This window comes from Pygocentrus nattereri, chromosome 24 (assembly GCF_015220715.1).
Source record: "Pygocentrus nattereri isolate fPygNat1 chromosome 24, fPygNat1.pri, whole genome shotgun sequence".
Classification (NCBI taxonomy): Eukaryota; Metazoa; Chordata; class Actinopteri; order Characiformes; family Serrasalmidae; genus Pygocentrus; species Pygocentrus nattereri.
Window position 1 is genome coordinate 2,157,537 of NC_051234.1, and position 27,093 is coordinate 2,184,629.

General features: G+C 44.1%; 3 protein-coding genes across 12 annotated transcripts in view; 2 read left to right on the forward strand and 1 right to left on the reverse strand.

Moving 5' to 3' along the window:
- Positions 1 to 1,165, forward strand: part of notchl (notch receptor, like) — a 19,364-nt gene extending 18,199 nt beyond the window's left edge. For both annotated transcript variants that reach the window (XM_017717609.2, XM_017717610.2), the window contains exon 11: positions 92 to 1,165. In XM_017717609.2, the coding sequence (XP_017573098.1) occupies positions 92 to 608 (517 nt within the window). In that variant the 3' untranslated portion in view covers positions 609 to 1,165. The remainder of the gene's footprint in view (positions 1 to 91) is intronic.
- Positions 381 to 16,346, reverse strand: pbx2 (pre-B-cell leukemia homeobox 2). 7 transcript variants are annotated; one of them, XR_001858750.2, is made up of 11 exons: positions 15,949 to 16,346; positions 15,083 to 15,156; positions 13,002 to 13,246; positions 12,094 to 12,284; positions 10,558 to 10,693; positions 10,133 to 10,274; positions 9,437 to 9,531; positions 8,414 to 8,470; positions 4,272 to 4,385; positions 2,131 to 2,301; positions 381 to 519 (listed from the first exon to the last, which is right to left on the reverse strand). XR_001858750.2 is itself a non-coding variant. In XM_017717617.2 (10 exons), the coding sequence occupies exons 1-9, from the start codon at positions 16,182 to 16,184 to the stop codon at positions 4,311 to 4,313; spliced, it is 1,251 nt and encodes a 416-aa protein (XP_017573106.1). In that variant the 5' UTR covers positions 16,185 to 16,346; the 3' UTR covers positions 382 to 519; positions 4,272 to 4,310. The 7 variants fall into 7 exon arrangements, 5 of the variants coding, with proteins under 5 accessions (XP_017573106.1, XP_037389935.1, XP_017573105.1 ...); XR_005129588.1 differs by lacking the exon at positions 8,414 to 8,470 and having other exon boundaries at positions 15,949 to 16,337; XM_017717617.2 differs by lacking the exon at positions 2,131 to 2,301 and having other exon boundaries at positions 382 to 519.
- Positions 16,347 to 18,788: 2,442 nt separating this feature from the next.
- LOC108439300 lies at positions 18,789 to 26,127 on the forward strand. 3 transcript variants are annotated; one of them, XM_017717621.2, is made up of 6 exons: positions 18,793 to 18,935; positions 19,200 to 19,276; positions 20,481 to 21,092; positions 22,216 to 22,372; positions 24,066 to 24,418; positions 25,852 to 26,127. In XM_017717621.2, exons 3-6 carry the CDS (start codon positions 20,529 to 20,531, stop codon positions 25,990 to 25,992), a joined length of 1,215 nt encoding a protein of 404 aa, XP_017573110.1. In that variant the 5' UTR covers positions 18,793 to 18,935; positions 19,200 to 19,276; positions 20,481 to 20,528; the 3' UTR covers positions 25,993 to 26,127. The 3 variants fall into 3 exon arrangements, with proteins under 3 accessions (XP_017573112.1, XP_017573110.1, XP_037389776.1); XM_017717623.2 differs by lacking the exon at positions 19,200 to 19,276 and having other exon boundaries at positions 18,789 to 18,935; XM_037533879.1 differs by lacking the exon at positions 18,793 to 18,935 and having other exon boundaries at positions 19,049 to 19,276.
- Positions 26,128 to 27,093: the final 966 nt, after the last annotated feature.

Below are 27,093 nucleotides of genomic sequence, written 5' to 3' on the forward strand. Positions count from 1 at the left end.
TCTGTAGTATTAAGTAATTTGGCACCATAAAAATAAGACAGGAAGAAACATGAGCTGTGTATAAGCCTCACCGTATTTTGCTTCTCTATAGTGACTGGCAAATGAGTAGAGGGCAGTGCACCTCACCCCAAAGCTGGCGGCCCATTCCCAACCAGTCGGCCACAGCATTGGTCAGCCCCAGAATCCTCGGCAGGCCTTCGCGACCAATCAGCACGCTTCAGGAGGTCACTTCAGAAGCGGAAGAAGAGGAGAGGGAAGCATCACAAGACGTCCCACGGGCCACAACGCCCCACTTCCTGTCTCCTCAGCCAGCACCAAGGCAGCGCTCCTTCTCCTGCACTCAGCATGCGCTGCAGCGTCGATTCAGCAGTAACCAGCCTGAGCAGTCCGTCCCCATCCAGCCGGAGAAACAAGCCAATGAGCACGTCGAGATAGTGGTCATGCCTCATCCCAAAGCAAGCTCCAGCCAAGCCAAGGGTGAAAGTGCAGTAACGGCACCCAGCCTGACTCAGGCAGACTCTGAGAAAGATAGCAAGAAGAGCTGTGAGTCAAAAGGCCCAAGTGAGGTGGTCAATTATGACCCCATGTCAGTCCAGACTGTTATGTGAGAGACAGAGAGGGTTGGGTCTGTTTGATTTCAAAATGTAAATATGTGTATTACTTGCTATTAATACATATTTTGACTGTGAAGTCAAAATAGTAACTTAAAGCTGCACTATGTAAGCTTTGTAGCATTACTGAATCAAGCGTTTTTGCCATGCACACAGACTCAAACAGAAGGTCCAGCTGGATGTTTCGTCTCAGATACAAAATAATCATTATCCCGAGGAGGACAACAGTAGATAATTCACTCACGTCCACAGAGGACACGTCCTTCTCCTACTTTTTCAGTGTGCTTGAAATCATCAGATTCATCCACTCAGGGAAGGGGTCTAAAGCACAACACTCATTGCAAAATGTTCTACTGCATGTTTCATGCAGTTACACATTGCCACCAGGGAGGTCGCCAAATCCCCAAAATTACATAGTGCAGCTTTAATTGTTTTCACCATTTGAAGGCAACAGTTCTTTACATTGTGTGAATGTTTTTCTAATGTATAAAATGTACACACAATGCAAAATTATATGGAATAAAATCTCTTTATATTTACATGCAATAAAGTTAAGAAAGTTTACATTTTTAACCTTGGAAATCTCACTGCTCCTTTGTGTGGTCCACCTACATATAGAATGTCAAACTGGGGACCTTCGTAGCCAAAGTGCGGCAAAGCTTAGCGTAAACTCTCATCTAACGCTCTGAATTCAGCATATGAAGGCCTTGCTAATTAGCTGATGAGCTGAATCAGGTGTGTTCAATAAGGCAGTGCACTGAAGTCTGCAGTATTTTGGCCCACAAGGACTGGAGCTTGACAAGTGTGACCCATATCACAGGTCCTCTATGATGGGGTGGCTATTAGCCTTGTGGTTGGTGAAGTGAGCCATTGACCAGAAGTTAAGAAACACACACAAATTTGCAGAGCATGCGGTCAGCAGGACTGGGATTGGGAACTTTTTGTGCTATCCTGTTGGTCAGCGTGATAGGCATTCTTAGCTGGTATACAATGTTAAATAGCTCAAAGTTTAGACATGTAAAGTCTCAGGGAACATGAGGGTGAAGTGAAACACGACATACACAACAGTGAATACACACACAGTAGGGGGCAGTGAGCACACTTGCCCAGAGCAGTGGGCAGCCCTATCCACAGCCTGGGGAGAAGTTGGGGGTTAGGTGGGTTAAGTTAGGGGTTAGTTGTCTTGCTCAAGGACACCTCAGTCATGGACTGTCGGCACCGGGGATTGAACCGGCAACCTTCCGGTCACAGGGCCAGTTCCCTAACCTCCAGCCCACGACTGCCCGAGGAGGAGGGCAACTACCAAATTGGGTAGGATCAGAAGTCCTGCATTCCTGACATAGAATACCTTTTTGTTAAGCTCTGTGGGTGGGACAAACCATATCAACCTTGTGATTGGTGGGGATACCGCTTACGTAAATGCTACCCCAAATTAGGACCCCCAGTGCACACGACAGAGGATAACGTTGGCAAAATATGTTGTCCATTTATTGAGCATTGGCATGTTCTTCAAACATACATGCTGTGGAATTGATCTTCACACAGACGATGCCATGCAGCTGTCTGACCCTCCGGTGAGTGCTGAGCCAGCTTCTAACATTTCTTATGGCATGTGTACAGTCCGGTCCCAAGGCCGTCCAAATCGCTGTAGTCCTTCTCAATGACCACTTTTTGGTGACATCTACAGCACCTGAAGGGCAAGAAACTGCAAGGTTCTTTGGTGTCAATGCATTTTCAATCACATCTAAACATCTAACTTTGTCCAGACAGCTGTAAAGATAACCCTCCACTGTTTGGTCCTCATTCGTGTCTCAAGGAATTTTGGTCACTGTGTCCACGTCGTTATAGTCCTCACCAAAGCCGCAGTTAGGGTGCACAAAAGGGAGCTTGCCGAAACGAGAAGTGGGACGCTTGTACTTCACTCATGTCCCAATTGCTGTCACCTGTAAACCCCTATATGTGCGTCTGACCCACTGACCAATGTGTGTTCCTACTGCCCTCTAGTGCACAGGTCCAGACCTTGAATCCAGTTTCTAGTCCAGGATATTGTAATCACTGGTAGGTATGACGCTCGGTGGCCGATCAGTTACATCAGTTCAGTTCATTATTAACAATTACTGTTTATTCTTTTTTATGCTTTGTTTTGCTGAATTTTAACATATTTGGAAAAACATACAATATTCCCATGTTTCCATTATGTTCAAATCAGCATATAATAAAAAAACTGCACTACATTTTGCGGAAAATATGCCACTTTAGGTCTGTTGCCTGCAGAGGACGTACAGGGTGAGTCAAAAGTCACAGGACACCGTTTTACTTTATTTTTTATGCCTCCACGATGCGGCGCTGAAGGTGGTGCTCGTTGCAGATTTTCTCAGCATACACAATTTGTTTGAGATGACCCCAGAGATAAAAGTCAATAATAAAATAAAAAATAAAATAAAACCTGTCCTGTGACTTTTGACTCACCCTGCATTCATTTCTGCTTGGAAAATGAACGAAATGTAATTTGACTCGACTGTACATCATATTATGGGTCGTACAAGCCTGGGCTCCCTGGACACCTGCAGGGTGGAGGATTCTAACAAAGTGACCAGCGTTTATGAACATTTCAAATGTGGACCTACGCAAGAAACACCAATGACAGTCCTACAATGTATATAAATAAATGGCTAAACAAAATAAACTTAAAAAAATAAATAAGTGAACCGTTCTGTTAGGGGAGTTTCACCAACCAGATATCTGTAATGTGCCGACAACGCCACCTCGCACACATGGGACCACTGTTTACAGTCACATGCATGTTTGGTTCAAATGTTTTTGTATTTTTTTTAAGTGACAATAAGCAAACATGCTCTACAATTTCATATTTTGGGGGAAAATGACTAAAACGAATGGCCTGTGCAAAAGCTATGGCACATCTAATGTCATATTTTTCTAATATATGTCATTTTACCAGGCGTGTCCAAACTTTTGCACACTCTGGAATGAAAGGCCTTCTCCCAGAGATGCTGAATGTGTAACACAGACAGTCTTTATTGTAAAAGAGGTAGAGAATACAGGTGTTTCACTGTACAGAGAAAGACAGCACTGTTGATATACGCATTCAAACCGTAAATAAAGACAAAGCAAACACACCCCATTCATATAATAGATACACACAGTAAAAAAGAGAAACACACACACACATACACACACACACACACAAAAAAAAAACAAAGAAAAAACAAACAATCTTTGGATTATTCTCTATTGCCCCCTTTACCCATGCCAATTCACCTCTATCTGAGCTTTGAAGAAACAATATAGATTAGAATAGCAGTGATAACAATAACAATAGTACTATAGTCATAAAGAAAGCAGTCTTAATGCAGTTTAAAGTTCCCTCTTCAGAACCCAAATATTGCAGTAACAAGTAGTGGAAGTAGTGAAGTGATGAAAAATGAACTGAAAACTAAACTGGAAAAAAAAAAAAACAAACAGCAAAATACATGATGAACCCACCAAAATCCCATTTCCACTCTCTCGCGCTCACACAAGCACACTCTTCCAGACAATATGATGTACAATAATCAATAATCGCTTATTGATTAAAAAAAAAACAACAAAAACAAAACTGCACTTGGGCAGAAGAGTGACCATCATTCTTTCCGTCTTCACCTTCGTCCAGATCTCTTTCTCCTAGGCGGAGGTTAGCCATTAGTCCGAGTTTTCAGAGTGTTCGCTCCCAGGTGGAGAGGGAGGCGTGTCCTGCTCCTGCCAGTTCCCATTAGTCTAACACACACACACACACACACACACACACACACACACACACAAGGAGACAGACGGAACATAACCGCAATGTCAGCACCACTTAATTCATGCCTGAAAGGAATCAATGAAAAAAATCAAAGTTACACGATTTTCCACTTTTCCCAGACGTAGCTGATCAGCGGATGCAGGACGTTTGGTGTCCAAATTCACCAAACCAAAATATTCAGCCAAAATATTTTCTGTAAATGCGGCTCTCAACACACTGCAACCACATCCAGGGACTTCATGAAGGCATTTTGGACAACATCAGCGCTGCTACAAAGCAGGACTGACCTTGGATCAGATTCAGTCTTCATCACAAGTACTGATTCTAGACCGGCACTGCTGCTCCTGAGGTGCTTTGTGAAGACAGACCGTCTTGTCTAAAGTGGCTGTTCTTTCTAAATGACTCATACTGTGTCCTAAATGACATCGGCAAGCCTGATGCAGCCTTACTTGGGGCAGTCGTGGGCTGGAGGTTAGGGAACTGGCCCTGTAACCACAAGGTTGCCGGTTCGATCCCCAGAGCCGACAGTCCATGACTGAGGTGTCCTTGAGCAAGATACCTAACCCCCCACCTGCTCCCCGGGCGCTGTGGATAGGGCTGCCCACCGCTCAGGGCAAGCGTGTGTGTGTGTTCACTAGTGTGTATGTGGTGTTTCACTTCACGGATGGGTTAAATGCGGAGGTGGAATTTCCCCGTTTGTGGGATTAAAAAAAGTATCACTTAACTTAAAAGGCCTGGATGCGGTTTAAGAAGCTGTGTTGATATTTTTACAGAAACTATTTGGGCTTTTTGGGTGACTACTGACTTCAGTTGTTTGTTAGCAATGCTGGCCTTGCAGCTGGAGTTCTGAAAAGCTAAAGAAGCTCAATTTGAACTTTTCCCAGATGATCAGACACACCTGGAGTAAGCGCAAAACCAACCGGTGTGTATCTGATTTTTGACCAAATCATTCATTTTCCATTTAAAGGAATTTAGAAGGAAAGGCAGGCAGTGACTCGGGGGAAGGTTCCACTGCGTAATGACCTCTTAAAAGTCCTGCACCTTTCCAAACCACATCAACAAAATCAAATAATGTCACAAGTTAAAAAGTAAAAGTAGCTTTTACTGGTAGAGTAACAAACTACCAGGTCCAAATATTCATGTGGCTGTTTGTATGAAGGGTGCGGATGCAGAAAAATGAGGCTGAGCAACTGGATGCTCATGAAAGGGAAACTTTACGTGAGAATGCTGCACTCCCCGGCATACTCCTGAGGTGCGTCCGAATATTTTTGGACAAAATACTGACAGCAGATAAAACTGGAAATACTACCCTGAATAATCTGTTAATGACTGTGCACAGAGCACATTTTGTGCATTTCATACGAACAGCCAATGAAAATACTATTAATTTATTTCATATTTAATCCACTGGCTCATTTATTTGGAATTAGGGCTACGTATCGTTAAAATGTCCGATAGATACAAACACTGACACCCTAACCGAAAGTGGGAGTGGCTTAAACCAGAAATTACTGTAACGAGCAGGAATTAGGTACGTTTACTGACCACCACAGACACACAGAAGCTTACGCAATGTGATCGACAGCCAATTAGGAGTCCAGCTTTTGGAACCGGTAATCTCATGCAAATGTTTGGACGCCCCATTCAAATTCAATTCAATCTTGTTGGTTCTCTAAGTGAAAATAAGTTGACTGATCCTCTACGGAGAACACACTTCTGCACACGTTTAACTGCTTCCCAATAAGATAAATAAATAGAAATCCTGCACTAAAATCCGCGGAGGCTGTACAGCTGCATGGATACGGCTGTATTTGAGCTGGAGCCGTGTCTGGCATCAGTTCAGAGCTGGTAAGTATTGACGGCTAGACAAAAACAAGACTTCTGATCAGCCACTCTCTTCTTCAACTGCTGCATGGCAGGGATTTATTTAGTTATATATATAGTTTTATATTTTTGACTCCTTACCATTTCCCTGTGTGTAATAAACACCAGTACCTCATGTGCAATTCTCCATGTGAATTTCAGGCAATAAATATGTAAATATCTCAGCTGTTTATTTATTTATAATTCTTTATATGGTTATTTTTTGTGAAGGATAGAGTTAAATATTTTTTAATTTTAGTATTAAATCTACAGCGCTGTGTGAACTTTTTAGGCATCTAAGTGAATGTTTAACCAGTTGACCTCAGCAGTGAGTTTATCAAAATATACATTAGAATAAAGTCGTATTCATAATTCAAATAAACAGAAAAACAAAAAGTAACGAGAATTTCTCGGGTCCATATTTTTCCTGGACACCTTCACAGCCGCCACAGAGACTCGTTAATATCATCAATTACATCATGAGCTCAATTTACTGAGCACTGATTGGTCAAACCAGGAGCTGCTTTTTAACTACATATAATACTGGGCTTCCTCGAGGAGCGGCTTGGAGATGGGGAAACAAACACACCAACATCCAGAAAATCACGTATGTTTATTCAAATATTAAGATTTGTCAGCAAATAAATACAAACTACTCAAATAAATAGATTTTGAAAATGAGTCTTGGGTGCCTGAGACTTTCACACAGTGCTGTATTTTGTCTATACAGCAACAAGTAAACTGTGAAAAACCTTCTTACGTGCTTAAAGTTAATTACTTGCTGGTTAATTCTCTTCTTGGTACTTCTCTTTTTCTCGAGTGCCTTGCTCTCCCTTTGCTGCTGTAACACTGAGAATTTCTCCACTGTGGCACTAATAAAGGATCAACTTAACCGTCAGCTAAAATATAATGATTGTGACAGGCCCAGTATAAACCCCAGGAAATTGAGCTTAAGTACTTGTAAGCAAGTTGAACAAGATACTGTTCCCCACCTCTGCATACACAAGCATTTCTGAAGTCATTTAAGCCTCGAGTACACGACGCGACTTTTAAAGTCTTAGCCGGCTATAAGAAGACCGGGCATCTCGCACCGTCCGACTGGTTTTCGCAGGTTTTTTTTGGCGAATGGAATATTGCGGCTCACGCACTAAACGATTAGGAATCGCACACTACTCGTCTTTTAAGCCGTTGCTTAAGCTCACTGAACTCTCACAATCTCTGGCGCCCTCCCATCACTAGGACACGCAAATAAACAAACGTGGCGCCTCCGCTGCTGCTTTCTCTGCCGTTTGTAAAGAAGCAGCAGGTGAACGTGTTTAAGTGCAGATCGTGGATTTAATAATGCGATGGGTGTGATTTTTTTTTTTTGCTTTAAATGTAAATAAACTCGATTGCGCTTGTGCCTTAAACTCGGCTCATTAAAAAGCTTTGCTCCACGCGTGAGAGACTACATGATGTTTTTCTTTGCTTGCTTGCTTGCTGCATTTTCTTCTTTTGCACTGTTTTTATTGGCTGTTGCATTAATCCGCTCAGATAGAGTCGTTGACCAGTTTACACTAGACCGCACTCGGAGTCGGGTTGAAATAAATCAAACACGTCTGATAAACTCCGACTGCTCTGAAACGTGATTGGGAGGACAAAAAAAATCCGAGTCTGCTCCCCTCACACACTCAGCTGTCTCTCCATCTGTCGACTCCTACCGATCCAAAAACCCGCAGACTAGAGCCAACTAGCACAGACTCGGCCAGACTGAGGATCAGGGTAAAAGTCGTGTAGTGCAATTCCTGCTTTAAGCATATGAATCTGCAAAACAGCCCACCAGCTTTTAAAGAAATAGTCCAACAATTTTCAGTCTAATCTCCATCTGCACGGTACATCACTATGGACGACTATTCGGATGCATCTCCCTGAGCAGAAGATTCAGTGTGTTTAAGTGAACAGGGTTTTTTCTGCTCTGCAACGACACTGTTGTCCATGGTAATTGAACATTTACAACAGATGCAGCAGATAAAGCTCAAGTTGAAAGTCGCTGGACTATTTCTTTTAACCAGCACGATCAGTATGAGTTTATTCATATGAGCAGCAGTTGACCATCATGACTTTACTGTTATGAGCATGCATGTAATGAGCTCCTCACCCGGCTCTCTCTGGGACTATAGAGTCTTTCTGAAAAGCGGGACTGAGAGAGCGAGTCCTACCAGAGAGAGAGAGGACAAGGAAGTTTAAGTGCATGCATTGACTGACATACACACACACACACACACACACACACACACACACACACACACCTCTGTTCTTATGACAGTTAACAGAAAACGGCAGCATTTTTCACTCTCCATCTGCCGCATCTGTAGTGTGCAGCCAAATACCACAGACAAAAATCTAATCTTAGTAAAGGAACTGAACGCCTGTTTAATCGGGACACGCGTACGATAGAAGTTCCCTGCCCATTGGCTTCTATTACAATCAGGGCTGTGCTTGAACTTTTTAAGCAGGTAGCACTGGCACTACAAATGTTTCTGGTGTTATAATAATAAACGGCATTACTTCCCCAAACCAGACAATTTTTGGGCATTTGTTCTTCGTAAAACCCTTTGTTTACAAATATTCGGCCTCGTTCTACAGTGTTTAAACTACCTGGTGGACCACAGACCCCATAAGCACACTACAACTTTACCATTGTAGTCCTTAGCTTGCATGACTACCCCTGAGGAGATGTGGCTTGGGTAGTGGGGAAATGTTCAATGTTGCACACACACACACACACCACATAGTGAGAATAATTTACGAACAGCTGACTGAAAAAGCATTAGGACCTACTAGGAGACATGGACCGTGTGTCACAGTGATCTTTCTTGTATCCGAGCGGGATTCATTTCTCCTCACATGGGCGACAATATTACTTTACTGTACAGGCTTGATTATGAGAGTTGAGCCAAAAGGTCTTCTGTTCGTTTCTAAGCACTGAGAAATTTCATCCATGGTAATTAACTGCATGCTACAGGTGCAGAAATGGATACCGGATTGAAAAAGGCTGGACTACTTCTTTAAAGCCATTACACACACAAAACAAAACAATGGTTCAATGTGCATGCATGTGGAATGACATCATGCAGCTCAGGGCAACTGAACACCAAAAGGACATTTAAGAAGGTCTAACCTGAGCTCCCATGTGGTAGCCAGGCTGCTCTCCATTCACTGGAGGAACTCCAAGAAAGAGATCAGCTGACCCTGAGAGCGAGAAGGACCCTGAGCCTGGGAGAGAGGGGTGTGTGTGTGTGTGTGTGTGTGTATGTATGTGTATGTGTGTGTGTGTTAGTACAGATGGGTGGGACAAAAAAAATAAATAAAAACGTAATCAGTAAAAACACACACTCATTTTCCATTTTCATGCTGTAATTTTACAGCAGAAGCTGAATATAGCAACACTGATATATAACCTATACAATGCATCACTGATATGATAATTGAGTTGTTCTATATTTATTATCACAGCACGTTACATGTCCACTACGAACTAAGCATGATGACCTTACCGACAATAAATGAAAGCTAATATGGGTTAATTAACAAAATGCAAATCGGATCATGTTAGCCGGCCCCCACTTAGGTTCATGTACTGACAGCCAAGCTCGCACCTTAAAGTCAACGTGAATCAGAAATCGTAACATTCCTTTCTGTATCGTGTGCAAATGTTTTGACACCCCTGCTCAAACGACTATTGCTGATTTTGAATTCAGGTTGACTTTAATTTCAACGCAACAGAACAAGCCAGAGATTTGCTGGTGTCAGTAAAACAAGAACAGAATAACTCTATTAAGCCCCCTTATGGTCAGTGGTGTGGGTCAGAACTAACCGGTAGAGTTTGGAGTGTGTGGAGACCCCTCTCTCTGCGTGGCCCCCATGGCCGTCTTCATGGCATAAAGGTTGGCCTCTTCCTGGAACTTGCCGATGTTCTTCTTATAGCGGATTCTCTTGTTGCCAAACCAGTTGGACACCTGTTACAGTCCAGAGCCAAAATGAAACTCAAAGCTACTGATAATTTGCTGGTGCTTAATTAGAGCTGAATATAATGTCTGTTCTTAATGATGGAGAAAAATAGAATCGTCTTTAGTGTGCTGGTACGTTCTCCAAAACTCAAATTTGAGTTGGACGTTTATTTTGGTATTTTGAACCATGAAGAAACAAAAGGGCATTGATTTACAGAAAAAAAGAACCAGATGAGGAGGAGACCGGTAGAAGTAGAAACAAAGGAGAGGCTGTTGCCAGACAAAGTGCTACCTGAGACACAGTGATTCCACACTGTTTGGCCAGCTCCTCTTTGGCCTCCTCGCTGGGGTAAGGGTTGGAGAGGTGCGAGTAGAAATACTCGTTCAGGACCTCCGTGGCCTGCTTGCTGAAGTTGCGTCTCTTACGCCTGCCAGGATTAAAACAGGCAAGTAAAGACACGACCTTCTAAAAAGCATCAAACACCACACAGCTATTCATGGTTTCACACAGTCTCATAGAAACATACGGAGTTTCTGTCACCGACACTGTTTAAAATGAACTAAATACACTCACCGGCCACTTTATTAGGAATTAGGTAGTTTAGTTGCTTGTTAAGACAAATAGCTAATCAGCCAATCACACGGCCGCAACTCACTGCATTTAGGCGTGTAGAGGTGGTCAAGACGACTTGCTGAAGTGCAGACCGAGCATCAGAACGGGGAAGAAAGGGGATTTAAGGGGCTTTGAACGTGGCGTGGTTGTTGGTGCCAGACGGGCTGGTCTGAGTATTTCAGAAACTGCTGATCTGCTGGGATTTTCACGCTCAACCATCTCTAGGGTTCACAGAGAATGGTCCGAAAAAGAGGGAATATCCAGTGAGCGGTCAGTTGTGTGGACGAAAATGCCTTGTTGATGTGAGAGGTCAGAGGAGAATGGGCAGACTGGTTCCAGATGATAGAAAGACAACAGGAACTCAAATAACCAACCAGAATCTCTGAGGAACGTTTCCAACACCTTGTTGAAAGTGTGCCATGAAGAATTAAAGCAGTTCTGAAGGCAAAAGGGGGTCCAGCCTTTTACTAGCTAATAAAGTGACCGGTGAGTCCACTGCTGTCAATCCAGTAAAGCAGCTTCAATGTAAAACGTAAGATACAAACTTCGGTCATCGGACACATTTTTTGTTCGCTGACTTCACACTTTACAAAGTTCTTTAAAGGGCAGACGTAGTAGTAAGTAAAGAGAACGGTTCCACCTAGAACCACGAACACTCAAAAAACCTTTTGCAAGATTAAAGGGTTCTCTGCATTGTGAAAAGGTTCTTCAAATTGATGGAGCGAGCGTGCGTTTGATACGGTTATTTAAATATATATAAATTTACAGAAGGGTTCCAAGCAGCACCAGAAAAGGATCTTCTATTGTTACAGGCTTGGCATCGTAACAATAGAAGAACCCTTTTTGGTGCAATATGGAACCCTTTTCAATTCTATATTGAATCATGGACAGTACGTTCAATTCATCAATCTGAAGAACCATTTAACGATGCAAAGATCCCTTTAATCACACACAGGGTTCTTTGAGTGTTCGTGGTTCAATGTTGGACCATTTACTTCACTAAAGAACATTTTTAGAGCGAACATTCAGGAGGAAAACTGGAAATTTGGACCACTTCCTAATATATTCTCCATGAAGTAGAGCAGGCTGTAAGCTAAAGTGTGCAGTGCAGTGAGCCTTGCAAAAAAAAAAAAAAAAATGTAAATATTTATAACTGCACATACATACATACATATACACACACACACACACACACACACACACACACACACACACCTGGCATCCAGGAAGCGGGAGCGGAGGATCATGACCGCCTCGCACGTGCTCTGTTTGAGTTGGGTCTGGATGGAGCTGAACTTGCGGTGGATGATGGCCACCATACGCTCGATCTCGCGCGGGGAAACGGGCCGTGTGCGCGACTGCTCCCGCAGAAGATTCATGACATGGGTCGTGAACTCACTACACGCCTGAAAAACACATCACGCACACACACACGCAGGTTAGTGCTCACGCTTTGCTCACAGGCTGCCACGTTTTTGTACATCTGCTCAGTTTCTTAAAGCTGTTAACTGACTTCTGGAGACATCTCGACTGCTATAAAAAGGCAATAATGACCTTTAAATGACCCCCCCCACCCAAACCCGATTCACTTTAACACATGGAAACGTGGAAGATTTCACTGAAGGCTGCTCGACTAGGATGAACTTTGCCTCACATCAAGAACGAAAACAACTATTCCCCGTAGGCACTGACAACAAATCAGCAGCCATCTCTCACCCCCAGGAACGCACACGAGAGCCGAGCTTCTCCATTTGCATTTGGCCCACGCTGATTTTCATGAGGTGCTTGACTTCCAGCTAAACGAGAGGAAGCAAGCAGGCCTTCTCTCCGTATTCAATCCACGAAAAATTTGTCAACGAGCACGTTCTAGGCAACTAATGATCAATACTATTTATTTTTAGATCATATAAATAAAAAAGTGTTCATGTGGCTCTCGGAGTTCATTTAACTTTCTGTTAACGTCTCCATGTTACAATGAAATGAATTTAAACGAATAAAACAAACTACCCATGAAAAACAAACGTGGAGCATTAGAAGCTGCGTTCTAAACATAGCCTGAGAGCGGGCAGCTGCGGGGGGCCGTGATTGACGGGCGGCTGAAAGACAGGCGGGATGAAATGTACCTGCTCGTATTTCTCCAGCTCTGTGTGGTATATTGTGCGGATTTGGCTCAGCTTCTGTTTGTAGTCCGAATGCTCCAGAGAACTGTCCGGAGACATGCCCCCAGAGCTGGTCGCCGCCGAGACGGCTGCAGCGGCTCCGCCCCCTTTCTCTGGCCCAGCCACGCCTTCAGCCAGAAGCATGTTATCCAAACGCACCAGCTGTGGGTCCTGTGGCTCCTCCTCCTGGGTATTTCGCATAGACAGACCTGAAAACACCCCCGACACATTCGTTAGTAAACACTGATCAATCCGATTAGCGTTTACGCTTTAGCTGCGCGTGTAGCGTTGGTTGCTAGGAAACGGACAAGACAGTTGACTGTCGACTCCGATCGAGTAAGTTAAGAATTCCTACCTCGAGATAAGACGGTGCTGTAGGCTAAGATTCCTAAAGTCGGATACGACTTGCGTAGATTGTGTTAAATCTTATCTTGACCCGTCAGATCCTGAGACTAAAAGTCAGGGAGTTTCTATAACACGGCGCCAGGTTCACCACCGATCCCCACCGCTGTGAACAACTCTGACTTCCTCTACAACGGAGCATTTCACACCAAACCACCCTGTGAGTGACGGCTTGCATCTTAATTTAATTCTGTAGACGTTTAGGACAATATGTGGAATTCAATTAAATCAACTCTGCACTATAAAAGAAGAACAAAACAGACTGGCCATACTGCCTTTCAATGACAGTCGGCGTTCCGCCGTGTCCTTATATCAGCCTCACCGTCACTCCTAGTCAACCGACCAAAAAGCCGCTTATCCTTCTGGGTACAGCGGGGTGCTGGAGCCTATTCCAGCGGTCAGCGCGCGGAAGGCAGGAAACACCCCGGACAGGTTGCCAGTCCAGCACAGGGCAGACAGACAGATTCGCTCACACCCTGGGGCAGTTTAGCAAGTCCAATCAGCCTGACTGCATGTCTTTGGACTGTGGGAGGAAACCAGAGAACCCGGGGGAAACCCACACAGACACGGGGAGAACATGCAGACTCCACACAGAGAGGACCCCGGTCACCGGGCGGGGAATCGAACCCAGACCCTCCTTGCTGGGGGTGTCTATCTGTCTTTCTCTCTCTCTATTTACCTACATATCCATCTCTCTCTCTCTCTCTCTCTATTTACCTACATATCCATCTCTCTCTCTCTCTCTATTTACCTACATATCTATCTCTCTCTCTCTTTCTATTTACCTACATATCCATCTCCCTCTCTATTTACCTACCTAGCTATCCCTCTATCGGTGTGTCTCTCTCTCTCTCTCTCTCTCTCTCTCTCTCTCTCTCTCTCTCAACACCATGCTGCCATTAGCAAAAAACAGAATTTAGTCCAAACGTTGTGTAATTGGAAAAATTCAGAAACGCTCAATAAAATAAAATCCTCCCTCTTTAAACTCATATGACCTGCATTTCATATATCTGAGCGCAAAAGGAAAAGTTTCCCGTTTCAGATGTTAAAAATGATAAACAGATATATTTGACCTTTTAAAGCACATCAGAACATGGTGTTAATAACTGGGTCAGGAAAGAATGACAGGAGTGAAGAAAGTCAAATGGATGGATGCAAAATACAATCGTTGTCAATCAAAGCCATACACGCTTCATTTGCATACACACACACTGCGGTGCGACATCCAGCGTGAATCTCTAACACGGTCCTGACGACCTACCGACTTCGTTGCCGCTGTGTTGGAGGACCTGAGCTCAGTCTAACCGAGTTCGCCAAGTTTGCCCCGAAACTTTTCCCAGCCCAGTAAATCAAACGCACAGCTGCGCCGAAGCGACCGCGGCCGCCCTCTCCTGACACACGGCCGAGCGGGTAAAACCGACATGTGGGGAAAAATCATGAGATATCGATAAAACCGGGCAGATCGGGGAGAAAGGCGGATTTATCGCCCGTTTCCTGGCGAAGCAGAATTTCTCGCTTTGTTCTGAATCGCGCAGCTCAACATGGCGCCGCTTCGCTGACGGCCTGCTCCCAATCCGACCAGCAACTTTTCAAGTTGGGACCTGAAAATCGGCGCAATAAAAACTGCGATGAACCCAACTCACCTGTTTTCTCTTTAATTTCACACAGCACGCTGAACAAAGCCGGCTTCATCCGATGACAGTTCAACGCGTGTTTTCTGCGGGGAAAAGAACCAAAACCTGCGTTAGCCTAACCGCTAGCAGGATAGCGCGTTTAAACCGGCTTGAAATCCTCCACATTCAGCTCAAAGTCACCTTCAAACGCGTCGCAGACGTGAATTTCACTCTTAACTGACGCGTTTGTTGTGTTTGAATGACTTATTTGCCTAACAATGAACACAGCAATAGCTTTTAGCAGCATATTCGCCAGCTTCTTGTGCGATCTTTCCCGTTCCACCTTAAATGGTGCGGTGGACACGCTCTGGCGCTCCAGGCGCCGTAGTACAACTGCCGCGCCATTTAAGGTGGAACGGGAGAATTCGAATATGAAGCCGACTTCAGCTTCGTGACAACCAGCTAACCTGTACGGCTCGCTGGAAATTTGTAGAAAATGTTGTCATTTAGCGTGGGACTAAGAAATAAAGCAGCTTTACTGTTGAATATATGTACATATAACACCCATTTAAATCTAAAACTAGCGCCTTTATGCATGGCTACAAAAATAAGTTCGTTGTGGGTTAGCTACGTTAGCAAGCAAGCTAACAACAATAACAACCATGTAAACAATACACCCGCGGCGAATTGAGCAGCTGGAACAGTGTGTATATTCGCTTTGACCAGCTCGAATAAGCGCAAAACAGCTTCCCCGGCATCGTAAACGACTCACAAGCGTTTTAAAAGCAGACACAGAAGCGGTTAAATTGGCGTTAACAGAGCTGGCTAACGCCAGCTTTCTCGCCAAACTTTGTTTTTCGGGCACGGAGCCAAACGCGTTTTTAATTTCTACTCACTTTGCTTGGGCTTCGTCTAAACTTTGGTCAGTGATGGTCATGATTTGTTGCAGAATGTCCCCGATGTCTCTTCGGTTTTCGTGGCCGTTTTCTGCCCCTTCCAGTCCCGACTCGCCGTCGGGGCGATGCTGTGGATGGACCGAGTTTAAGGGATGCATTCCTGGGTGAGCGTTCAACCCGAGCCCCCGGCTTGGATTGGGCCCGTTGCCTGTAATAGGCTGCTGCTGCTGCAACATCCTGAGCGCCACATTAATCTAACTAGCCTGCTCGATATGTGGCAGCAGTACACTCACACACCCTCCTGCGGATAGCCACGCTGGGGTCCCCTAGCGATTGAAGCCACTGGCAGGACAATGAAAAACCACTATAGCGTCCAAAATCTGTAATATAGACCAAGTCCTGTAATACAGTCCAGCTTGGTACACCTGGTACCACCACCAGCATGAGGTAGAAGGACAAGGCACCAGTGGTTCATACTTTTTTGAGATGACCATATGCTGGTTTTCCTGTGAGGATATTAAAGATATGACATGGGCTTGTTTCCTTAAAGCTCTAAACCCTTCACACTTTAAAAAAAAAAAGGTTCTTTTAGGGTTCTTTAGTTAAGGCGATAGGTATCTTTAGAACCATGGGTTTGATATCACAGCCACCAAGCATGGTTGTGCTGCTGTTACGATGTAAAGCTTGTAACAAGAGAATAGACGTTTTGGTGGTATATAGGACCATGTTCAACACATTCTCCATCAACCTGAAGTGCCATTTCACCATGCAATTAATCGTTCAGATATAGAATGGTTCCAGAGGTGGACGAAGTACACAAACCATGTACCTGAGTTAAAGTAGAGACCCCCAAGGTAAAATATCACTCCAGTGAAAGTAGAAGTTCATCCCTTTAGACCTCCACTTGAGTAAAAGTACTAAAGTATTTCCCTTCAAATGTACTTAAGTATAAAGTAAAAGTACTAAAAGAGTAATTCTGGCTCTGATGTCCTGTTATCATTTTTATAACCAGACTGGCTTCATGAACTCATTTCAGGTGAAAGTCCTCCAGTGTCTCTCTTGGTAAACCAGTCTTTTAATAGAAGGTCATTAATTAGTGACGCTGACGTCTATTAAAATGATCAGAAGCACAAAACACTGAAGGTAAACAGTTTCCATCAGGGAGAACCGAGTGGCTCTGAAATCACTTTTTACACACAAGCAAAGTTTCAGTTTCAGATTTATTTACAACTTAGTTCCAAGTTTAAGTTGAATAAAAACTGGCTTTAAACTCAGGATCACAGATGAGCTCCTTTACTATGTTGATCTGTAGGCGTCTGTTCATAAACATAAACCAGCCCAAACTCATTTACTATAAAATCAAATGGTGTTTGTAGAAATTCAGAAAAAAGCCGCGTCAGTCTCGACTGCATATGTGGACATATTTCTATATTGAGCTCTATTTACACAAAGTTAGGTTAGTTCATCATTTATGTTGAACAGACTCTCCCAAAGTTTTACGCTGCTGCGCTGACGTTGAACCGTGTGCTGCACTGGGTCGGTATGACCAACAGGTCAAAACCAGCTCTAAACAAAGTGACCGCTGGGCCCTGATTGGTGCTCTGGCTTTGCGCTTCTTTTGTTTTGACATGTTAAGTTTTTATACACACAGAAACCAAAAGGAACGACAGATTTCTCAAAATGTAGGAGGGAAAAGTCGGATATTAGACTCTGAAATGTAGTGGAGTGAAAGGAAAAAGTCCAGAATGGAGAAACTTCAGTACAGATACACCAAAAATACTAAAGTACAGAAACTAATTACATTTACTCAGTTACTCAGTTACTGTCCACCACTGAATGGTTCTATATAGAACTCATGCTTCTAAATAGAACCATTGCCTTTATTAAAGAACCCTTGAAGAACCTACTTTAAGTATGTACCTATCATCTGTGTTAGTATCAGTCTAATAATCTGTAGTAGTTCTTATTGGCTATTTGAGAGAGCATCTTGGTCACTGGGCCCCAACAGGTCATACAGGCCACCCCAGTCAACAGGGTTATATATCAGCTTAAAAGGCACAGGCGTGAAAACAGCAGGGTTTGGAAGTGTCTGAAGTTGAAGACATTTAAATAAAATCTTTTTATGACGTAGGCAGAGTCAGAGTAGTTGGTGCACCATTCGAGAGGAACCCATCAGAATTGTTCACAGTGGTGGTGAAGGAAACCAGACGTCTAGAGAGTTTCACGCCTATAGCTACCTCAAAAATGGTAATAGACAAAACAGTTAGGAATACTCAACTCCTAATGTCTGAGACGCTGTTTTGTAGTCGCTTTATGATAAGATTTTGGCTTAACGTGATTTTTAAAGTCCATTCATGGCGGAGAGGTTCATGCCAGGTGTTTTAAGGGAAAAACGTCCCCAGCGAAAATGTATTTTTCCAGATTTACCACTCATTAACCGCATTACATGTAAAACCTCAGAAGACGTGTAGGTTTAATGATTATTTTGGATAGTAAATGGAATTTCTGTACTTATTTTTTTGTGTTGTAGACATAGAAAGTAATCCAAGTGAGTAAATTTCTCTACAATCAACCCTTTCACTTGAATGTCTGTGGGTGCGCCTGAATGACTGAATTATGCAGATTTTGATTTAAAATTTGGTGGAATTCCTCTTCTAAATGTGTTCCCCTTGCCGTTTGAGTTCTAGTGTTCTCATGCCACGTATTTCTGTTTTGTCTTGTTGCATTCAGCCCCATCTTAGCGCTGCTTGCCTCTGTCTTACAGCGTGGTTCTCTTTTTTGCTGGCAGACAACAGGAAGTCTGCAAAACCACAGGTTCTGTTGCCTGTGTCAAACAAACAGGCAGCTAGTTTCAACATGCCGCCGTTTCTAGCAAGTGGGCTGTCAAGTATGAGCAAAATTCAAGAGTGAATTTATGCCTATATTTCACCGGGTCCTCGTCAAACAGCCTTGCGTCAAGCCAACAGCAGGAGTCTCTTTAATTCCTGGTAAATGATAATAATAATAATCTGCTTTTTTCCCACGGAAGAAACGATTCCATGAGTTTTTAAAAAATACGGGCCATGGCGATAGGGGTGGGTCAGGGGTTGAGAAAGGAACAGGAAGAAACTCAGCAGTCAGAGTGTGAAACAGAGCGGCTTCACACAGGCACTGTGTCAGCTTTCAGCTCTCGAATTGATTCCTTTTCAGAGGACAAAGAAAACTGGCAGGTTTGAGCTGGATATGAAGCATCTGTTTTGTGTTTGCTCAAGGAGGTGAAGCCCATGAGGGCTATACACACCAACTACAGTTTAGAGGACCTAGAGGACTTCTGTAGGTGTGGAATAAGGTAAGAGGGCCTAAAAAGTGCGCTCAACGTTTTAGGTGGTTGATGTTCAGTAGAGATGCCACAGACGTACTTATTTCACCTGTGTTGATTTTAAATAGCATTTTTCCCCCGTGGTGTCATTGTGCAAGCCTTATGGCTGTGTTGTGCAATGATCATGATTTTTTTTGTAGTTGCTGTTGCCTTAAAGGGGAATTCTGGTTAAGCTGAGAAATGTAACCCGTTGCTGGATCTGCTGTAGACTTGCATAGTCGCATTGACAGCGGCGCCACACTAGTCTCTGGAATGAGACTGTTGGGCTTGAAGGCTAGAAAAGCCCCCTTGAGGTGATGTATCTTGAAGGTGGGAGGAACTTTTGAACAAACTGCTTTGGGGAAAATTGTTGGAAGTTTTGGATTCTTTTTTTTTGGTGGTAGCTGTTGAAAGGAGGAAGGTGCGCAACCAACATTACTGCTAGGAACCCTAATAGCTTATTGTAGCCATTGGTAGTAACTACTTTTAAACTATCATTACAATGGACAGAGAGCGGATTAGTCAAATGATAGAAATGACTCTTCAAATGAGTCAAGCTGGCAGCTGGTTACCTACAAAGTTAGCTATCTAGATACTGTACCTCAGTTGGTCAAATTTTCTCAGAGTAAAATGCTGAAAACTTGGCTGAATAAAGAGAGAATCCCTGTTTTTACAGTTTTCTTTTCGGCAGCCAAGGTAAGAGTTACACGAACTAGTGTATAGATCAGCGGCTGGGCCGGCAGTCAGGATCAGTTGACACCAGAGGGAATCCCAGTGGTTGCATGATGCATTTGCACAATGCATGCTGGGTATTGTAGTGCGAAAATCCCGATGAACAATTTAAAATTGTGAATTCTGTCAAATCACTGAGGCGAAAGGAATGCTGCGCTACCGAATACTACATGACGTGACAAATAACATTAAAATCCAGTTTTAGGCCGGAATGCCCCTTTAACGTATCTGACATAGTACCATTCAGACTGCCATGTGGAGTGAGCCAAACATGAAATATAAAAGCTCTGGGAATTTGGAATTATGTCATTATTGATCAGCTTGGCTTTGTTCTGTATAAATATTTATGCTACTGAATACATTCAAAACATAGGCTACAAAAAAATAGAACAGCTCCGCTCCCACTTGCCTTGTATATCAAAAATCTCAAAATAAGAATTCCCCAAACTCTCCCTTACTCGAGGTTCCCATATCCGCTGGATGACTGAGGGACAATTCAGCGGACGCTGACATGGACTGCGCGGAGGTCAAAAGTGAAAGCCCATCGGAGGAGCAGCTGGAGCCCCTTCTCATTCTCGAAGAGGGGGACGAGCCAGAGGAGTTCACAAACAACACGGCCAGGGAGAAAGGCGTGCTGAGGATGAAGAAGACAGATGAAGACGTGGGAGGAGACGGCAGTGGAATTAAAGGGAGTGTGGAGAAAGGTGTGGATGCTAATACTAAAGTGGAAGAAGGTAAGAGTGAGGAGGTGGATGTAGAAGCAAATGAGAGGAAGGTGGAGAAGATAGAAGGTCAACAAGAAGAGGTGTTGGAAAACGAGGGTGGTGGGCCTGAACGAGTGGCAGGAACTAAGGGGAACTTGTCAGACGGAAGGCAGGAGGATTCCGAGGTGAGCACAGTCGAGCCTGGAGCTGGACTGGCAAGAATGGAGAAGGTAGCAGGGAAAGAGGTGGAAGGACCTCTTCTGGAGATGGACATAGTGGCTAAAGATGAGCTGCATGTGGCTCCTGATGTCCAGTCATCAACTAAACTACGGCCCAGAGACCGCCTTAGGCCTGAAGATGCTCAGCAGAAGGTAATGTCCTATCAGACAGACAACCCAACAGATGTGAACCTCACTCTTAAAAAAAAGATGGAGCTTCAAGGGTTCTTGAGTAAAGAAAACTGTTCTCCATAGACCATCAACACTCAAGGAACCCCTTTTGTAACTTTCGTTTGTCGCATCATTAAAGGGTTCTTCAGATTGATGGACAATGTGCTGTAAATGGCTCTCTATAGCACCCAGAACCGTTCTGTTTTTACCGTGTCAAGCTTGTAACAATAGAAGAACCCCTTTTAAAAAGGTTCTATCTACCATCTACAGCACATTTCCTATCAATCTGACGAAGCCTTCCTTGATGCAAAGGACGCTTTAATCATGCAATGGGTTCTTTGAGTGTGCATGGTTCTATTTAGAACCTTTTTCTTCACTAAAGAACCCCTGAAGAACCATCTTTTTTGAGGGAAGTGGACACAAATAAGAGTGTTTCATATAATATTGTTCTATATTGTGCTCCAATATATGGCATACTGGTTATGGGTCTTATCAGTTGTCTGTTCTATTTATCTATGATAATAGTGTTCTATGTAGTGCTCTAATGTAGGAAATAGTGATTGGGTCCATTTCCGTTCTCGATAAGAGTGCTCTATATCACGCTTTAATATAAAGCGTAGTGATAAGGTGCCTTTTCTGTTCCTATAATAGTTTTCTATACGGTGCTCCAATGTTAGGAACAGTGATTAGATGCCATTTCTGTTCCAATCATGTTTTATGTAGGGTTCTATGTGTGGAACAGTGGTTAAGTACCTTCTCTGTTTCTTTAATAGTTCTCTACACAGTGCTCCACTGTAAGGAACAGGGATTAGATGCCATATCTGTTCCTATAATAGCATTTTACACTGTGTTCATACACACTCCATGTTCTAGATAGTCCCAATCCTGGTGCTGGGGACCCAAAACACTTTCTCAATTTAGTCCTTTCTCTAATTTAGTATACCTGATTCAGCTAATCATCCTATTACAAGAAATCAAGGATTTTATAACAGCAACAAGGCGTAGCTTAAATCACACCTTGGACACAACAGGTATATCAGAGGACTTGGCTCATGGCTTGACTGGATGAAAGTGATGAAATGACCTTTGCATGGCGTGTCTCCAGGTCCACAGGTTGTCCCCAGATTTCCCGGACACTCTGTACGAGCTGCTGTGCACCCTGCAGGAGGGACGGCGGCTGAACGACCAGCGCTGCTCCTTCAGACTAGAGGGACGGAGGAGGTGTTACTCTGAACCCAGCACCCCCCGCCACAGCCAGAAAGGTGAAAATCCAGCTGGTTCATTATCCTCTAACAGCACAGCTTGTTGGGGTAGCTGGAAGAGTGGGTTAAAATAGAACCAGTCCGTGGTGGAGAAGTTTAAAAGTTCTCTAATAGACGTACCCATGTGGTTTCCGACGTGGTGTGACATACCGTTATCCAGAAAAATGCTTAGCTAAAAGTTCTAGTGACCGGAATTTTTAGGCCAAACTTTTGCCCGTACTTTTGTATAGATAGCAGCATGTAATACGGTGTCCGAAACCACATAAGGGAGTCTGTTAGACATTATTTTTGAAGCATTCAGGCATGCGTGACGTTAAACTAGTGGCCGTAAGCTGGTGCCACGTAGCTCTACAGCAAAAATAAAGAAGCAAACTTCAGCCAAGGGTGCCTTAGCCAGCCTACTGAATTTGGGATGAGCCTCAGCCAGCTTGTGTTCATTCCTTGTGAAGTCAGAAAGACATTTTGGATGCAGACCTTTTGAAAGAATACTTTGCCAAAATGAAAATTTCAGTCTTGGCTTAGTCTTATTAAATCCCATGTCTCAAACACAAGGCGCGGGGGCCAGATCAGGCCTGTAGCATAGTCCCATCTGTCTCAGTTTCATTTTCTATTAACATTAGCTCGTTTTACAGCTCGCTGCACTACAATCCCCAGGATGCACTGCAGCATAATGTGCGTAATGTAATGTTCAGCCTCTTTTAATGTGCATAATGTTGTGTACTGTGGCCTATTTGTATATTTATTTATTCAGGAATATTTCAAGTAGTCATTGTGTAATATATATAACCTTATTTTGATGCTGGTGTTTTGGTGTATTTTGAGTAAACACTGACCAGCTCAGGTGAGAGCAAAATGTCATTTAACAGTCAAATATAAACACAGGCATTCTCGGGCCCACACATTTGTAGGGGTTCTTTAATACGGCCCTTTTAGTGGTTGAGTTCGACACCCCTGGTTTGAAATAAATGAACTTCGCCCCGTTTTTGCCTGAAACGTCATTCCCTAAAGTCAAAGGAGCACTGCTCCCACACTGTGGGCTACAGTCATGATGTAGGCCTCATGTGAAAGTAACACATTTCTTTTGGAGAAATTAAAAAAAGACTATCAGAGGCTAGAAAGGAGGAGTTTACTTCTGCCTGACTCATAGTTCTCTGAACTGATCTCTGGCTCTTGCCCTGTTACCAAAACCACATGTTTTGGATTATAGTGTCTCTGTGGGTACCGGCACAGCTTTGTAGGTGAGGGACCTGAGGTTGGCTAGTGTTTGCTCGTTCAGTGCATACGTTGCAAATGAGATTATCGCTGCAGCTGTGAATAACGGATCATAAAATCCGACTTCAGGCTTTCTGACGGTATATCGCGAGTGAACGCTGGGACAGAAGTGTGCCGGTACCGATACAGTGATCTAGATAAGGTTAAAGTGTCCTTCAAAGCCGTGTGTTGAGTCTGCATTTCCAACTTAACGTGAAGAAACGACAAAAATACAGCAAAAACGTAAACGTTTTCCTTTAATGCAGCATAGGTTCACGGTTTAGAATCCACACTTTTTGCATAAATTATCTGCTTGTTTCAGGGAGCTACGAGTGAGAAATGATCAGTATAGGATTTCAGTGTGCTGCTCTTATTACTGGGATCTTTAAGGGTTAACGTGTTTCAGTCAGTCACGCTTGTTTTCTCATCTGACCCTAAACAGTGGTGTTCTCGTCCATGACCTCGCTGCAGAAGGAGGAGTTCTTTGACTTTCTGGCCACCTCCCAAGGTCGTCGGCTGGACGACCAGCGCGCAGACTTCCAGAACCTTTCCCCAGTCCCCTCGTCCCCGGAGCCTCAACACTCCTCCAGCCCCCCCATCGCCAGCACCTCCACCACCGCCATCGCCTCCACCGCCGCCACCGCTGCCACCGCTGCCACCGCTGCCACCGCTGCCACCGCTGCCCAGGCCAAAGCCAAGCCTAGGAAAGGCAGCTGCAAGGCCCTGGAGGCCAGCCAGACTGTTCCCAGACCACCACCCAAGGAGGAGCTCTATAACATGATCCTCACCTCCCAAGTACGTCTCCTGATTCAAGTTCAGTTGACAGTTTTGTTTTGCAGTTTCTGAGACAACTGAAAGCTGTTAATCCTTCCACGATGGTTTAGCAGGTTTTCTCGGATCTTAAATGGAAGAATTCAGCCAAGATCTTAACTGTTTACTTTGCCAACGGCTGGACTTTGTCTTGAAGATGATGGGTTAAAGTTTGGGCTGCTTCTGCAGTTTAATTTTAGCTGAACTGGATTTAAAACTGGTGTTTAAAAGCAAATATTTAGGAACAGATCTCATTTCCACAGGTTTCCGTTTTAGCCGTCCTGCTACTTGCTTTGCTACTTTTGTGCTGGAGCCAGTTAGAAAGTAATGGGAGCTTAGAACCACGAGTTAACATCGTGCCAAGTGTATGCCTTCGTCAACCCTCAGTTAGCACTTGTAACGTTGAGGAGCGATGATGAGGCGGACGCATATGCGGAGATATGCGAGATTTATTCAGGGCAGATCCAGAATCAGGGTCAAGACAGTCCAGGGTCAGGTAGCGAACACGGAGAGATTGGGGTACAGACATGATAAACAACACAGGATAAACACAACAGAGGCCGGAAGAAACAAACACCAGACAATACACTTCAAACAGCACAAAGACCGGCAACAAACCAGGACAAACACGGAGCTTAAATACATCAGGGATAACGAGGGACAGATGGACAACAGGTGGTAGCAGTCAGGGGCAGGGTCTGGAAACAAGGGGGCAGGACCGGGAAGAAACAAAAGAAACGCACGTGGACAGGACTGGGAGGGGCCAATCATGACAGCATGAAAAATAATAAAAGTATGGACAAAATTAGTTTTTTAATAGGTATCTACAGTGTGTGCCCCTGATCAAATGCCGTGAACATAAGCCTCTACAGAGAGCACCTTTCTGGACATTTTCACGTACAGTTATTTGCTGAATTTAATAACACGGAATGTGAGGTGTGCAAAAGTTATGGCACCCTTTCTCTAATTTATTTTAGCATTTTTTTGCTTCTCAGATAAACAGGAATTTTGTTCTAAAACGAGCAGAAAAGGCTCCGTTGAAGTTTCTTTCCTGCGTAGGGCGTGTTACCGTCTTTTCACTTAGAAATTGAACAAAACATGTCATTTGACCGGGGGTGCCCAAACAGAAACCAGTCAAACAAGTCAGTTTGAGAATACTTACAGCTTGAGGCGAGTGAGGATTTAGGCATGCAGGTTGCACCGGGCTACACTGTGTTATTATATGCATTGCCAGACTTCTACTACCAGATACGACACAGCCGATCTGTGACTGCGGGACACTTATAGCCAAACTACTCCAATGACAACTGACTGTAGAGAACAGCTAGGATTGCTAACAGTATCTTCTCAGGCCCTCTGTACTGTCCGTCGCTTTCTCTCTGTGTTGATCTGCTCGTTCTCTCTGTCCTCCAACACAGGCTCAGGGCCGTTTGGAAGAGCAGCGTAGCAAGCCCCCGGGCCCTATGGATGATGAAGATTTCTTCTCCCTGTTGCTGAAGGTCCAGGGAGGGAGGATGGATGAGCAGCGGACGGAGCTGCCGGTAGCACTTAAGTATTGAGAGACACGGTGGCTAGCGCTGTGGAATAGGACACGGGCACTATGTCTCAGATGTGCCTGAAACGTGCTTTTTAGTTACGTTTGAGGATCTTTTGTTGTTCAAAAAAAATAACAGCGTGATTTACAAATGCAGAAACATACGGCTCTTCTCAAAAAGTACTTTATTTCCTATTTGAGACACACAAAATGATCTCCCGGTTGTTTTGATGGCAAACGTGCCGAAAGGGGACGTTTCAAAAGATGCACTGTTGAGCAAAACAGCAGCAGAGCCTGAACTCATGATGCTTTGCCTTTAGTGCGGTCGGTGGATTTAGTGCGTTAGAGAAGACATTTCTACGGAGCCCCGCTGGCGACATCCTGTCTAAATAAAAAGAATGCGTGGCCACTCCTTATTAACGCGTGGGAACAAGGTCCTAACGCATGGCCACGACTTAGCCAGGCGTGGGAACGGGATCGAGGCTTACTAAGCCGCATTAGGATCTCGTTCCCATGCTTTGCTAAGCCGTGGCCACAGCTTAATCATCTCATTCCCACACCTTACTAAGTCGTGGCCACTCATTATTTTTATTTATACAGGATTTCACCAGTGGGGCGCCGTACATTTCACAATATTACATTACATTACATTAACGGCATTTGGCTGATGCTCTTATCCAGAGCGACTTACAATTTGATCATTTTACACAATCTGATGCACAAAAAAACTGCATGTCTTTGGACTGTGGGAGGAAACCGGAGAACCCAGAGGAACCCCATGCAGACACGGGGAGAACATGCAAACTCCACACAGAGAGGACCCCGGTCGCCCGGCCGGGGAATCGAACCCAGGCCCTACTTGCTGTGAGGCGACAGCGCTACCCACCGCGCCACCGTGCCGCCACTATACCGTATAGTATATTAAAGGCACGCTTACGAATCCTTGAAACATATTTAATGATTAAGGCTCTGTTGTTTTTGGCCAAAGGTTTGTTGGTGCAGTTCAATGCATTTAGCAGAATCTCTTAACGGGGCCTGTGATTGGTTAAGGTGCTTGGATATTATTAGTATTGCAGAAGCCATCGCAACAATGATCCATTGTGGAGGATGTTACTATTCAGAGATT

Bases quoted from the DNA above. Each gene is read 5' to 3' on its own strand.
- LOC108439300 (XM_017717623.2), top strand. From the start codon at position 20,529: ATGGACTGCGCGGAGGTCAAAAGTGAAAGCCCATCGGAGGAGCAGCTG. The intron at 21,093-22,215 runs GTAATGTCCTAT...GCGTGTCTCCAG, and splicing joins CTGAAGATGCTCAGCAGAAG to GTCCACAGGTTGTCCCCAGA. The intron at 22,373-24,065 runs GTGAAAATCCAG...GACCCTAAACAG, and splicing joins CCCCCGCCACAGCCAGAAAG to TGGTGTTCTCGTCCATGACC.
- pbx2 (XM_017717617.2), bottom strand. From the start codon at position 16,184: ATGTTGCAGCAGCAGCAGCCTATTACAGGCAACGGGCCCAATCCAAGC. The intron at 10,275-10,557 runs GTAGCACTTTGT...GGACTGTAACAG, and splicing joins GTGGAATCACTGTGTCTCAG to GTGTCCAACTGGTTTGGCAA. The intron at 9,532-10,132 runs GTTAGTTCTGAC...CCTCTCTCCCAG, and splicing joins ACACACTCCAAACTCTACCG to GCTCAGGGTCCTTCTCGCTC.